Genomic DNA, 14,497 nt, shown 5'->3' on the forward strand with positions numbered 1-14,497 from the left:
TATATATATATATATATATATATATATATATATATATATATATATATATATATATATATATATATATATATATATATCTTTCCATATATAGGGTTCTCATTTTAATTTACCCTCTCCAAAAACTTTTTTATTTTTGACATTAGAAAAAAGCTTCATTGTGGACAAAAGTTGTTTGATTTGAAGGGGGATTTTCTAATGTGAGTCATGTTGTAGATGTCGTTTTCAAGAAATTTTAAAAGCGACAAATTTTTTAAATGGAATCTCACTTTTTCCTTGATTTTTCCTAGATCTCATCGAGACGTTTTTAAAATATCTCTCAAAATTATCTTTTGTATAAGCCGTTCTAGAGATATGAAGTTTCAAGGTTTACAAGGCCATTTGCTTCACATATATTCGTGCCAAAGGTTTCAATGATTGTTCCAAACTCATATCAGTTCTAAATTTCTATCGGTTTCGAAAACATCTCGACGAGATCTGTAACTTTTATCTCAAGGAAAAAATCAGGTTTCATTTAAGAAAATTTAGTCATCTTCAAAATTTCTTGAGAACGACATGACTCACATCGGAATCACGTTTCCCCCTTCAAACAAAACAACTTTTGTCTGAAGCATTTTTTTCTACGATCAAAAATAAGTTTTTTTTTGCAGGGGGATAACTAGAATAGAACATCTTGTATAATATGTTTGCAATAATTTTATATAAAATTATGCCGGGATTTTTTTATGTATTTATTCTTCCTGTTATAACAAATTTTACGATTGACGTACGGCTGATCGATGTTTTGCTGCACCGCAAACACATGTGTTCAAGAGCAATTTGACGCGCAGGACAGATCGGTGCATTTGTCGGTGTTTTTGTAATCCCTATCAATATATATGTAAGCAACAACTCGGTACGATAGTTCTTAACTCTTTGAATACTGGCTCTTCTTTTCAAGGCAGGATATGCGCGATCTTTGTAAATATAGTCGTCCTCCATTTGTAAAAATGCCAAAACATGCCATTTATAATGGAATAGTGGTGGTGGGTAGGAGGGGGGAGGAATCGAGACATCTCTTAAGACTCCTGAGTTCTCGTATCATCCATCTCTTTTTAACGACGTTAGAAGTGAAAAACGTATGCTAAAAATTCTTGTGAAATACGTTGAGATAAAAAAAATATATCAAAATGACACTTGCGATCGATTAAGTACACTTCTAAAATATTCCGTACACCTTCTTTTTGTTCTAAACAAAATAAATAATCGTAAAATTAATATACAAATAATAATGAAGTTGAGTTAAAAAAAGGTTGCATGTCACGTTAATTTTATGGTTATTTATTGATTGTTAGAGCAAAAGGAAAGTGTTCGGAATATTTTAGAGGTGTGCTTAATTGATTGCTGATGTCATTTTGTAAATATATCTTTTTATCTCGACGTATTTCGGAGGAATTTTTAGCATATGTTTCCTCGCTTCTGACGTCATTAAAAAGAGACCCAGGAGCTTTAATATCTCTCGATTTAAACCTGTCTAACTCGCTTTTCCGTTAGAAGCACTCACATTCGACACTACATCATTGTTCAATGATCCTTCGAAACGCCTTCGCAAAGCGATGACTTTAAAAGCGAATATGTTATCATTCCCCGAAGTTACTTTCAAAAAAACTAGAACTATGAAAATGTGAGTGCTTTCAGTTAAAATGAACGCGATTATTACTAGAAACTAGCTACCAATTGAGCGGATGAGTAAATTTAAGATAAGAAACATTTAATACATATTACAAGGATATCTACAATATGATTCAAATTTATTTACCGCTATATTTAATTAAAAAAGTATTATCTATATCGATGTGAGAGAAATGTAGCTATTTTTGAAGATATTTTATAAAAAAAAACGTTAGAGATATTTTATCAGAAACGTTCGGAGGGAAACGTTACGATACTTTTTTCATAAATAAATAAATAATTATTACAAAATTATTATTACATTAAGACAAATTTTGTCGTGTTCACTATTTTAATTTGAAATTAATATTTCGTTATATAAGATCAAAGTTTTGACTCTCGTCTGATTGCTTGTCATTTCACTTTATTGACACATCTTGGGGGTCATTTTAATTGTATTAAAAGTATTTTTGTGTCACTATTGTAATTATTTTGTATCATGTAATCGTTATTTGTCTCACGGCTAATTTTCTAAACGAAACGAACGGGCGAAAATGTATTTGAGCGTCAGTATTTATGGCGTGAAAGCGAGCTAGACGAAGTCTAGCTTTAGTATGGTGATGATAATACAATCACCTTAATTATTTTCCCAAATAGAAGATAAAATTCACATTTAGTCTCTCGACGTTCAAAGAGTTAAAATAAGAAGTAGAAACGATATATGGTATAAGCGAAATGCAGGCGTGACAAATGCAAATAATATACAATAATGATGAACAACGTACACTATCGTCGGATAATTTTTAAGTATAATACAAATCGAGAAAACCAAGGCTTTCATGAGGAAACTCTCTTGAGGTTTACTCTCACGGATGGGTTACTTAACGCTCTGTCGCCGGGTGTTCTGCACATGCATCCATCGTCGGCAGCAGACAGCTTTTACCGAACACCGCAGAACACTCTATGACTTGCGTGTGTGTAAAAAGCATGTTAATATAGATTTAATGTAATATCACACAATTTTATACTAGCAAATTGCGCGAAGCTGTTCGAGCTGCGCTAAGAAATTTTCTGACATTAGTGTGTGTGTATATATATATTTATATATATACATAGAAATCAATCATTTTTCTGAATTAGTGGCAGCTTAAATGCATAGTCTGAAGTAACAATTATTAAGGCGTTAAAGGCGACAAGGGCGACAACGCGAGAGAAGCAGCGTATGACATTCCTCGTGTAGACACGTGTAACTTCAATAGTACGTGTCACTTCGCGGTCTGCCACGTGAGAGTGTCGTTCGCGTATAACAATTATCGTTCCGAATGTACGAACGCGACGCATGACTCTCGCGCGACAGAGCTACTCTCACCACTCATTACTTGTGCGAGTTATTTGCGGGAGCAAATTTGGCAGGAATTATCGCTGTGTGTATTTTATACATGATGTACATTTAAGTCCTCGGATTAGAAATCGGGATTATGCCTTATTACTAGAGAGACAGTGTATCATAAAAATACATACATATACTGTGTGTGAGAGAGAGAAAAAAGATAGAAAGATAGAGATCCAATTAATCTCGTATCGAAAGAACTCTTATCGCGCGTGTACATTTTGCCTGTGTACGTGAAATGAGCGGGTGAAAGAGTTGATGATGCTTTTATAATAAAATCACACACACATACACAGACAATATAATTGCGGTAAGATGTTTTGCGATGACGAAACAATGGCAGCAGCATAAAAGTGGTACGAGAAAGAAAGAGAGAGAGAGAGAGAGGAAGAGTAAATTATCACACAGTGGATATTATATAAATAAGTGCTTCCCTCTCTTACAATTACTATAGCAGGAAAAGAATTATTACTATTATTATTACTATTATTGTTATTATGATTATATGATTATAGATTATCATTATTATAATTATTGATACCCTTTATAATAGAAAGGGATGTAGATAAAACGGTATTTTTAGCATTTATTTTATCGTCAGGTTGTGTGTATGTATCGATTATGCACGGAATCGACGCGAGAAGCGAACTCTCCTGCTCAATCGAACATCACCTGTAAATCGTTTATGGATTCGCTGTTAATCGTGTAATTATGGTTATACACGGATTACACATATGCGTAGATTAAGTAAGGGAAATTAATCGTTATGCAATATTCCACGATTAGCCGGAAGAGAAAGAACGAGAGAAATCATTAGCATTTGATTATATTTTACTAACAATGAGATACAAACACACACACACAATGCATATCCTTCGACGTAAATGTATTAATTACAGAATTATTGTCAGATCATAATTGTAAGCGGTAATTAATATAAAATATTATTTTTACGTTAGAGACATAATTATGTTTACGCTGATCACATCAGAGAGAGAGAGAGAGAGAGAGAGAGAGAGAGAGAGAGAGAGAGAGAGAGAGAGAGAGAGAATTAAAGAGATAAGTTGTTATTTTTCAAGATTTAGTTTATTTTTGCTGTACGAATATGATATTATGATATTTCGAGTTACTCATCACGGAAATATTATTATTAATAATTTCCCTCCATTACGATGAAATAAAATTCAGATCACCGAAGTAATTATTTATATGTACATATACGTATATTGTGAGGAGAAGAAAAAAGAAAAGTGGAAAGAATATATTTATCTTGTCGCTTTTTAATAGCAATACGCAGACGGAAAGTTACACGAGAAATTGAGGCGCGGGTGCTAGAAATCGTTTCGAGTGTTTAGCGTTGAGAAATTAAACGTTATACACAAACACACATTGTATAAGAATGGTTTTTATTATTTGCCTTTGTATGAGAAATTAGCGGGCAAATTAGCGAGATCAGACGAGTCTGAATCGATTGAGGAAGCAATTGATTATAATAGAAACCATACTGTTATTGTGTGAAGAAAAAACAAGAAATTGAATAGCGTTATCGTGTTGTGTTTTATATTTTGCTGTGTAAAATTGGCTCCAAGAGAGATGGAGAGAAAGAGCGAAAGAGATCGTAACGTCACGGAAGAAAGCCTTCACGCGAAATGTGTAATAGAGACTGAATTATGTAGAGGCCAATGCACACAGTTGTCCTTTACACTTTCCATTATTTCTCAGCATTTTATATGAGAAGGCGTTCGACACATATAGACAGGGATATATTTTTCAAATGCGAATGATATATTGTACAAATGTGAAGAAAGAGAGAAAGGCAGGGAGAAAGAGAGAGAAAGCGAGAGAATGGAAGATTGTAGTCAATTCAATAGGAGAATCGTCATCATTGATTAATATTATAAAGTTATTAATTATGGAAGGCGTATGTACAGTTTAGTATGTTATAAAAGGACTTTCTGTAAAATACGAGTGAACACGAGAGACTTGTGAGGTCTCGCAAACTCGTAGAAATGATTATACTTTCCCTACTAACTTGCGCGCGACTTTCGCGATAAAATTGCAGTACGAATCAATGTTTTTGTTTTTGTAATTCACATCACACACATATACTTGTGTTATTTACGCGCGATAATATTGTTTACGGTACGCTTCGAGAATTTATCTAACACTTTAGAGTTATTTGAGTGAAGCAGGACGAACAGCGAATCTTTCAGCGAGTTTTTTCTTATAGTGAATTTTTGTCGATTAATTCTCGTTTTATATGATATTTGCAATTGAATTATCTTAGAAAAGATGAATGAGGAAAAATAGTGATTATTATTGCGCGAAATGATTGAATAAAGAGACTCGGTAAACAGTAACATATGTTCGTTGTGACTGTTTAGCGAGTGCTTTCTTTTTTATCTTATATACGCAAAACAATCGAGCCATTTCAATTTTATAAACTTGTTTTCTTTACGTTGATTATATAATAAGAGATTGTATATATAAATTTCGCAAGAATTGATTTTAGATTAGATTGAGTTAGAAGATAGATTAAAAAATAAGAGAGATATGTGTGTGTATGTATATATATGTATGTATGTATGTATGTGTATATATATATATATATATATATATATAACAAATATTATATATATACATAATATTTGTTATTTTGCGATATTGAAAAGCGAAGTATCTGAAGACACGTAAAATTCGGATAAAAAAAATGTGCAAATAATCAAGAATCTTTAAGGAATGTCTTATTACGTAACGGATACTTGAAGTTTTCACGCGTACTGCTACATATCAATATTAATCGCGCGTATACAATATACATGTACATATAATCCAGAATACGATGTAACGTTCGATTTCGTAAAAAAATTTGTATTACGCATCAACGAACAATTATTAGTCCTCCAAACATCAATTGTGACCGTGATAATGTGCTGCTTATAATATTTATACGCAGTCCGCGATATTATCGATTCTCGATCGAGACTTCACTTAGAGACCGAAATCGTTTTATTGTAATTATTGTTTAGATATTTATATCTACTTTACAGACTTATCGTTATTAAATGCTAATTGGTGCTGGTGTTAACATTGATTGTTGCATCTTTTTCATTTATACCTGTTGTTATAATTACCTTTTTTAATCCTGCTCCTTTTTCTCGATAAAATCTCGAAGAAGCGACGGAAAAGTTCCCATTAAAGAAAAAAGTGCAATTCGGAAAAGAGTGCGAAATCGTTCTCTTCTGGTTCGTAGCTATTTCTCATTTCGGAATAACGACGTAATTTCTCGCGGACTTTTGCAATATCAGTATGTGACAACGCTCGAATAAGAACTATACACCCATTATGTCAGGAGGTCTTTAGAGATTTTTTTATTATTCCGTGTAACATTCATTTCATCAGAGCGTGCACTACAGCTTTGGCGTTCAATGACTTCAGATCCGTGTATGTCTGGCCAGTCCCGACGAAAACGATAGGTTGACCGGTGATGTAAGTCATCGTGATCGCCGCACCGACCTGCGTAGAGAATAATAATGTATTTATCGCGTTTAAACAGGAATATGTTCCTTAATGAATATAATCATTATTTTATATATGTGGAATACATCAATTTAATAGAATAAAAATATAATAATAAATAGTGAAAATATTAAATATAATGATAAAATATATATCATAATAATATAATAATATATAATAGTATATAATAATATAATATATAATAATATATAATAATAATAAAGTATAAATTAATAATAGTAAAAAATTTCTGATGGAATATGCACTTACTTTATCGTCGATCGTATCGAACTTGGTCAACACGATACCATCAATGATATGAGGATTGACAGATTGGCTGTAGTCGGCCAGTGCCTGATTGAACTTCACCAGCTGATCAACGGCTTCGTTGCCTACCAGGGCCTCGCCGACGAACAGCACCAGGTCCGGCTCGTTCACCTTGATCAGCTTCGCTAAGGCACGCATGAGCGGTTCGTTGTCCTGCATCCTGCCGGCGGTGTCGACCAAGACGATGTCGAACAGGCAGTCCTTGGCGAAGCGGATTGCCTCCATGGCGATGCCAGCGGCGTCCTTGCCGTAGCCTTTCTCATACAGCTGCACCATCGACACATTACCGTGCTTCTCTGGCGGATGCAGCGCGTTTAGATGGCGCATGTGCGTCCGCAGTTGTTCAACCGCACCGGCTCTGTGAACGGCGAGATCTTATCGTTAGTTCGTACAGTGAAAACCTGTGCCTTACGTTATCGAAGAACGTGCGATACACGAGGTGATGAGTAAAGCGTCGATTTACCGGAACGTGTCACACGCGGCGATCAGCACACGGAAGTTGTTCTCGATCAGCCAGAAGCAAATTTTGGCCAGGTTCGTGGACTTGCCGACGCCATTCACGCCGCAGAATGTCATCACGTACGGCCTGCTGGTCTTCTTTGCCTCCAGCGCGTCGCGCAGAATATCGACTCGCCGTTTAGGGGACAGTATCTGCACCAGCGCGTCGGTGAGAGTGGCCTTCACGGTGTTCGCCACGTTGTCAAAAGTACCCAATACCTTGCCCTCAAGCTTCGTGCCCACGGAATCGCACAGTTTCTGTGCGATGTCCGCGGCAACGTTTTTAGTAATCAGATGGTCCTTCAGCTTGTCCAACACCGGCGCCATGTCGTCGCGTTTCAACGATTTGCTGCCAACCAAGCTCTTGAACATTGAGAACATGCTGCTGCTTGTTGTCTTCTTCTGCGTCTGTTGCGTCTTGGAGCGTTCCGTCGCCTCCCAATCGGAATCATCATCGTCGTCGTCCTCGGACTCGCTGTTCACCTCCAGGTCACGTATGCCGCCTTTCATCTGCCCAACTAGCTACAGGAAGTGACGAAAGTATTAACTGGAGTAAATGATAATGGCATTTGTGTATATGTATAAGTTTGTCCGAAATGAACTTTAAATTAGGCTTAAATGGTAATATTATTTCTTTCAGCACTGACTTAAAGATTTACTTACTTCTCTTCGTTAGTACGAACAACTTTAACGCAATTACTTTTTAATTTGTATATATAATCGTTACTTCCCATATATAAGAAACAACTACATAGAATAGGCGCTAGCAAATAAAAAAAAAAAACAGTATGATAATGACTTAAGTAGCACAGAGAATTTAAAAAGAATTCAGTCGTATATTACCAATTCTGAGTTCATCTTCAAATACAAAAAGAATTCTTCAGAGTTCAGTTCAGTGAAAAGAATCTTTTTACATTTAAGAATAAACTCAGAACTGGTGACATACGACTAAATTCTTTTTGAATTCTCTGTGCTATTTGGGGAAATATTTTTCAAAATGAGTAACAATCGAATATTCGAGTAAATATCGAATTTCTTGCAAAACTGACTTTTCTAATCCTGCTTTAGGTAAACATAAAAAAACAAAGAAAACATTACAGTTGTATCGGCCGGCGTGTAATCGCTGCCCTCTTCGGGCTTGTCTTTGGTTCTCTCCAGGGTGGCGAGATCTTTAACAGTCCCACCGAGTTCCCAAATACGTGGTTTCTTGCCAGCTTTCTCAGGTTTCTTCCTGGCAAAATCATTCGATGTCAGGTAAGTGTAATAAATATAATATAATACATAATGTTAAATTAATATACGGAGTGCTTACTGTTTGTCAGCTTTCTTCTTTTGTCCCGCCATTTTCTGAGCGAGTTTTATGCGGTTGGCGATCAATGTTTCCTCGTCAAGCTCCCCGTTGTGAATAGCTTGTTGTTTCAGAGGTTCTTGTTTCTCTTGAATCTTTGCTATTGATAAAAGTATAACATATAACAGTTATAAACAATCCTAATATGAAATACGTTAGGTAAGAGAAATTTTGCAAAAATATCAGTTAATTTTAAATGTGCTTAGTTTCTCGTGTGGCATGTTTTATACTTTATCATTGAACAAAGGGGAAAAAATAGCAAAGTTAATATTAGAGGGTAAAAAGCAAAGTAGATAGTTAGGAAAAAGTTCAAGCGTTACTTACTGTGATTATCCTCGTTATAATTAATCCCCTTCTTCTTTTTGCCTAGAAGCGAAGAAGAAAATCCCCATTTCTCGTTATTGTTAGCAAGAGAGAGAAAAAGATAGATTACTATGTAAATAAAAATAGCTTGTAATATTCTAGATTACATCTCAAAAAAGAAGATTATGCTTATGAGCTTCCCATAGCCTTATGGTGTAAAATCTTTGTTTTTTCATAAAAAGATATTTTTAAAAAGTATAGAGGATAGAATATTTTATTGCCAAACCCAATTACCAGAACAAGTTAAGAGTTCACTTCCAAATCCTGTTGAACTCTTTCTTTAACCCTTTTAGTCCTGGCATACCCTTAAGAACATGGCACATATAATGTCTAAAAATAAAAATATTTCGATTGCCGTGTATGTGTATGTGTGTGTGTGATTTGCGTCATTTAACAAAGTGCTTTTGTAGTTATCTAATGACAATTTACTAATCTTGAAAAATTCTCTTTATAAAATTAATTAAAATCCTTTAAATTAATTTTATAAATCCTTTAAATTTATTAAAATCCTTTTTCCATTATCAAATTTTCTAATTTTCCGTAATAAGATTTCTTTAATTTTTTTTCTTGCGGAAATCACTTTGCGAATAAATTTTTCGAAATACTATTTACATCTACAGACAGAGTTGCCTGGAAAAATCCAGTGGGTGGAGAAAATCGCAGTAAATTTCGATTAATAGAATAAACTGATAAAAACTATAAAAATGACTAATATATTTATACAACTTTATTTATATATTTATGTAATTTCATGTAAAACGATATTTTTAATTAATAAATCATATTAATCCCTTTGATTAAAAAAACAAAATCAATATATAATAATATGGGTCTTTTTTAATTCAAATTAATATATAAAATACACTTTTAAAACAAAACTTTGGAGATATGCTGCTAAATTTTATATTAATTTTTAATGAAAAAATATAATAGTAAATAATGAAAAAAACATAATAACAGAATTAAAAATTTTTATCAATATAGATCTGGTTCGCATTTACCATTCAACATCTTGTAACAAAAAACTAATTTATTTGCTATATCGATTCTTAATTTATTACCGATTTAATTTTAGGAGTAAGGGGGATGAAGCTAAACACTTTCTCAATTGACACGGTACTCGTCAGACAGTTATGTAAGTGCATGACGAAATTAATAAAATCTGCAGGAAGATATCTTTATTTAATGCTTTTTATCACGTTCTGATATTCATATATTTTTGGTTTGTTAAAAAAAAAAAATGAAAAATTTGGAAAGGTTTCAGCGTCTGCTTGAAAGAATATAATTAACATATTTTTTATCATTTTTAATAGAAAAGATTAATTTTTGCCAGTTCTTTCCGGAAAATACCGATTTTTATCACTAGCGTGAATTTCATCCAAAGAATGTGGAACTTTGTCGACTCTGTTTAAACAGAATGCACCTCTATTAAAATATAATATTTAAACATTAATCTACCAAAATAATACTAAATTTTTAAGAACAAAAATTCAAGACTTAAAGAGTTAAGGAACGAGGACAGGAAGCGGTTTGGAAGCGTTTCAGTCATGCCAGGCAACGTGTTAACGCGAATCTCCTCCGCAGCGTCGAAATTCGTTATATTTTGAACAGCAGCCGCGTCACAATACGTACCCGGTTTCTTCTCGTCCTTGTCGTCCTTCCTCTCGATCATGCTAGCGACCGTCTTCTTGGATTTCTGACTCTCGTCGAAGGTGCGCATTTGCTTCGGCAGCTTGGCATGCGCGCGGGACCATTGCTCGGCCCGCTCGAGCACCAGCCGGTACTCAGGCTCGAACTCGAAGTTGGAGAACCAACTGGCGTTCTCGAGCTCGTTCTTGAAGCGGTCGCGGAACTCCAGGTGAACGTCATTCAGAAATTTGTCCACGTACGACAGCTGCAGTATCTTCTGATACGCCACCACGAACACCAGCTCGAACTCATTGTCGAGTTTGTACTGCAGACGCAAGGAGTCGTGCTCGAAGCTGTGATTGCCCGTACGTTCCTGCAAAGAGCTTCCACCGTGTATATTTTTGAGGAAACGCGAGAACGTCGCGTCAGGGAACTCTCCTAAGCTTTTAAGCAAATTGACTAATTACACTGATCCAAAAAAGTAGAGTTGCTTTTGTTACATGGATCAAAAGATATATGTAGTATCTTTTACACTGAATTAAAAAATATAAGCAGATTTCTCTATCATCCCGGATTTTTCAGCGATGTGATTTGGAAGTTTCAAGAAAACTGACTTATTTTATATAGGGTGTTTCCAAAAAACCATTCAGCATTTATATGATAGATAATACACACCATACTGAGTAAAAAAACCTTAATGAACATAGGTCGAAAGCTCAATCGTTTCTGAGATATAAATATTTTTGTATGTTAGCATCATGAATGACTTACTGGCTTTACAGAAGGTGTTTCACATGTCTTCCTTCTATTTTCATACATGCTTGGCATCTTCTTTTTACAGAGTCGCGAACTCTCTTGAAAATCCCAGGTCTCTGTCGAATTATTTCACAAGCACGCTGGATTCGGTCACATATCCAGCAATCACCGGTTGATGACATCTGACTGATTGCCAGTGAAATCTTCTGTTATGAAGTATGTACGGAAATTGAATGAGAACATACAGAACGCGGTTTATAAACATTGAGATAAACATCATATACGATATGTATAAACCTAAGTCATTCATGATGTTAACATACAAAAATGTTTATATCTCAGAAACAAGAGAGCTTTCGACCTATGTTCACAAAAGATTTTTTATTTGGAATGTGTGTACTATCTACCATATAAATGCAGAATGATATTTTGGAAACATATATACAGTGTATACAGACACCTAATTTAAAATGTAGGAGTTGGTGATTTCCTGCTGTATTCCCAACTAGCACAGAGAATTCAAAAAGAAATAAAAAAGAATTCAGTCGTATGTCACCAATTCTGAGTTCATTTTCAGATGCAAAAAGAATTCTTCAAAGTTTAGTTCAATGAAAAAAATTCTTTTTGCATCTAAAAATAAACTCAGAATTGGTGACATACGATTGAATTCTTTTTGAATTCTCTATGCTATCTGGATTTGGTTTATACTATGTCTCTCTTCAAAAGAAAAAGTGTATCAGCTTTTATTGTATCTTATTTTTTTATTATATCTTATGTATAATTCGAGAAGATTGTGTAAAAAAGAAAGATTGTTAATCTTAATGATTTTTTAAAGACAAATGTATTGCTTACATGGAGAACTTTCACTACTCAATATAGAGGGAGATAATATAAAAAGAATATAAAAGATATTTAGAATTGGAATTAAATGTAATATAATATTATATAAAAAGAAATTTAGAATTGGGTTGCAGTATATCCATTACAATATATTAAATCTCAAGGAAAAGTGTGTGTGATGGAGACATTCTGAGTTCATTTTCATATTTCACATATAAAAACACATAAGAAATGCACCAAAAATTCCAGGTGATAAATTACCTTATTATTTTCAGATAATATAAGACATCCTAGAATTATCTTAGACATGTCCAGGATATCCTGGAAAGTGTCCCAGGATGTCCTAAATACATCCAAGATGATTTTTGAAAGTGCTGTGTTATTTAAGTATGATTACATTTAATATTAACATTTATTTAACAAAACATTTTCTTATTTGGTGTTTTTCAAACATTTATCAAGAACTTCTTACTTTTTACTTATATTCAAATTTGCTACAAGAATTTCATAGAGAAGTTATAAATATTCTGTACCACAACTTAATACATCTAATATTAATATTTATTTAATATTAAGTTATGGTGCCGATTTGTCATTTTTTTAATTTTTGTAACAAATTTGAACATAAGTAAAAAATAAGAAGTCCTCAATAGATGTCTAAGAAAAACATTAAGTCAATGTTTTATTTTATTTATAAAACTTATTAATTTTTCGAAAATGGATTTTTTTACTTTACATAACAAGTACCAGAAATCTTCCACACTAAACAAATAATTGATACTGCCGATATTAAAAAATTAATTTCACAAATTGAACTCCTTATCTTGAAAAGAAAGATAAAATAGAAAGATAAATGAATTTTAGATCACATTTAATCTCTTTTAATTTTATATTTCATTTTATTTGTTTCACATTTAATAAATAGGAACGAAGAACTTTCAATAAGACAGCTAGAAGCTATTTATAAGATAGCTATTTTGACAACTCCAACCATATGGTACAATTAAACCATAGCTGTTCTCCTTTTACTCTGCATATGCATTTTAAGAACTTGAATCCGTACAAATGCTCGTATATATTTCTTTTTATTTCTTTAATCAAACGCAAATTTTTCCGTCTGATCTACTAATAAATGAAAAACGACGATGTTAAAACAAAATATAAAAAATGTGTCATCAAAAACGTTAGAGGTAACATTATGTGGAGACATGATGTGTTGTGACATTTAAAGGATAAGCAACATGGTTTATCGAAATGGTCGATCGAATAATTACAACGCAACAGTTCGGGGAAGTGATGAGAACGAGTGAATCGTCAAGTAATTTTTAGGTCAAAGGTCGGAAACAATAACATCGTGACAGTGGGAAAAGTGGATTCCGATACTTACTTGCAATATGACACTTCTTATCAGTGCATTGACGCTGGGCGCGAAGATTTGAGACGTGCTCTGGAAGCACCAGAGCACTATACCGCCCTTGCTGAATATCGTGAAGAGATCGAGCATGATTTCGCGGGACGATTCGACGAAAGAATTATACTCCTCCGGACATGTACAACACTACACGACTCGACGTGTTACAACCTAACCTAACATTACAATTTGCTGAAGTTGCATTCCGATGTTTATTGCTAGTATTGAAGATCTATAATATACGTGACATGAGCTATAGATTTTCAGTACTAGCAGTGAATATCGGAACACAATCTTATGCCCGTATTCATAGTCAGGCCTTATGGAGGATTCACACCGCGTCGATGTCCGACATACGACGTCCGATATTCGATAAAAGAACAGCTTTTCAATGGAGAATTGAATTCTATATTAGAAAGCTGTTCTCCTATTGAATATCGGACGTCGTACGTCGGACATCGGACGCGGTGTAAATCCTGCATAAGTCCCGATCCACAATAGATATAGTAAGCTTTAAGCCTTAAGAAATTGACCAATCACAGTTAAATTTGAGGAGAATAATCGACTGTGATTGGTCAATTTCTTAAGGCTTAAAGCTTACTACACCTATTGTGGCTCGGAACTTAGCGTGTCACGCGTCGCGTTTGCCTGCGTCACGAGTTAACCAATCAAATCATTCCATTGGAACAAGTGCGTCATGCGTCGCACATCGCGTCATCCCTTTTAGCTCTTACAGAAAAACAACATATTGATTGGCTGTCGCGCAGAC

General features: G+C 34.1%; 1 protein-coding gene across 3 annotated transcripts; it reads right to left on the reverse strand.

The window, feature by feature from the left end:
- Positions 1 to 3,847: 3,847 nt before the first annotated feature.
- Positions 3,848 to 14,005, reverse strand: LOC116851013 (signal recognition particle receptor subunit alpha homolog). 3 transcript variants are annotated; one of them, XM_032829986.1, is made up of 9 exons: positions 13,705 to 14,005; positions 11,493 to 11,683; positions 10,725 to 11,094; positions 9,054 to 9,095; positions 8,694 to 8,829; positions 8,480 to 8,612; positions 7,347 to 7,903; positions 6,827 to 7,241; positions 3,848 to 6,553 (listed from the first exon to the last, which is right to left on the reverse strand). In XM_032829986.1, exons 2-9 carry the CDS (start codon positions 11,547 to 11,549, stop codon positions 6,428 to 6,430), a joined length of 1,836 nt encoding a protein of 611 aa, XP_032685877.1. In that variant the 5' UTR covers positions 11,550 to 11,683; positions 13,705 to 14,005; the 3' UTR covers positions 3,848 to 6,427. The 3 variants fall into 3 exon arrangements, with proteins under 3 accessions (XP_032685877.1, XP_032685875.1, XP_032685876.1); XM_032829984.1 differs by lacking the exon at positions 11,493 to 11,683 and having other exon boundaries at positions 13,705 to 14,002; XM_032829985.1 differs by lacking the exons at positions 9,054 to 9,095; positions 11,493 to 11,683 and having other exon boundaries at positions 13,705 to 14,004.
- Between the last annotated feature and the right edge of the window lie 492 nt (positions 14,006 to 14,497).

This window comes from Odontomachus brunneus, unplaced genomic scaffold (genome assembly GCF_010583005.1).
Source record: "Odontomachus brunneus isolate Ranch 3 - 2012 unplaced genomic scaffold, Obru_v1 Obru_scaffold_164, whole genome shotgun sequence".
NCBI lineage: Eukaryota > Metazoa > Arthropoda > Insecta > Hymenoptera > Formicidae > Odontomachus > Odontomachus brunneus.

Excerpts from the sequence above, each read along its gene's own strand:
- LOC116851013 (XM_032829984.1), bottom strand. The coding sequence starts at position 13,821 with ATGCTCGATCTCTTCACGATATTCAGCAAGGGCGGTATAGTGCTCTGG. Across the intron at positions 8,613-8,693 it reads AAGAAGAAAGCTGACAAACA|GAAGAAACCTGAGAAAGCTG; the intron begins GTAAGCACTCCG and ends TGATTTTGCCAG. Across the intron at positions 7,242-7,346 it reads GCCGCGTGTGACACGTTCCG|AGCCGGTGCGGTTGAACAAC; the intron begins GTAAATCGACGC and ends CGCCGTTCACAG.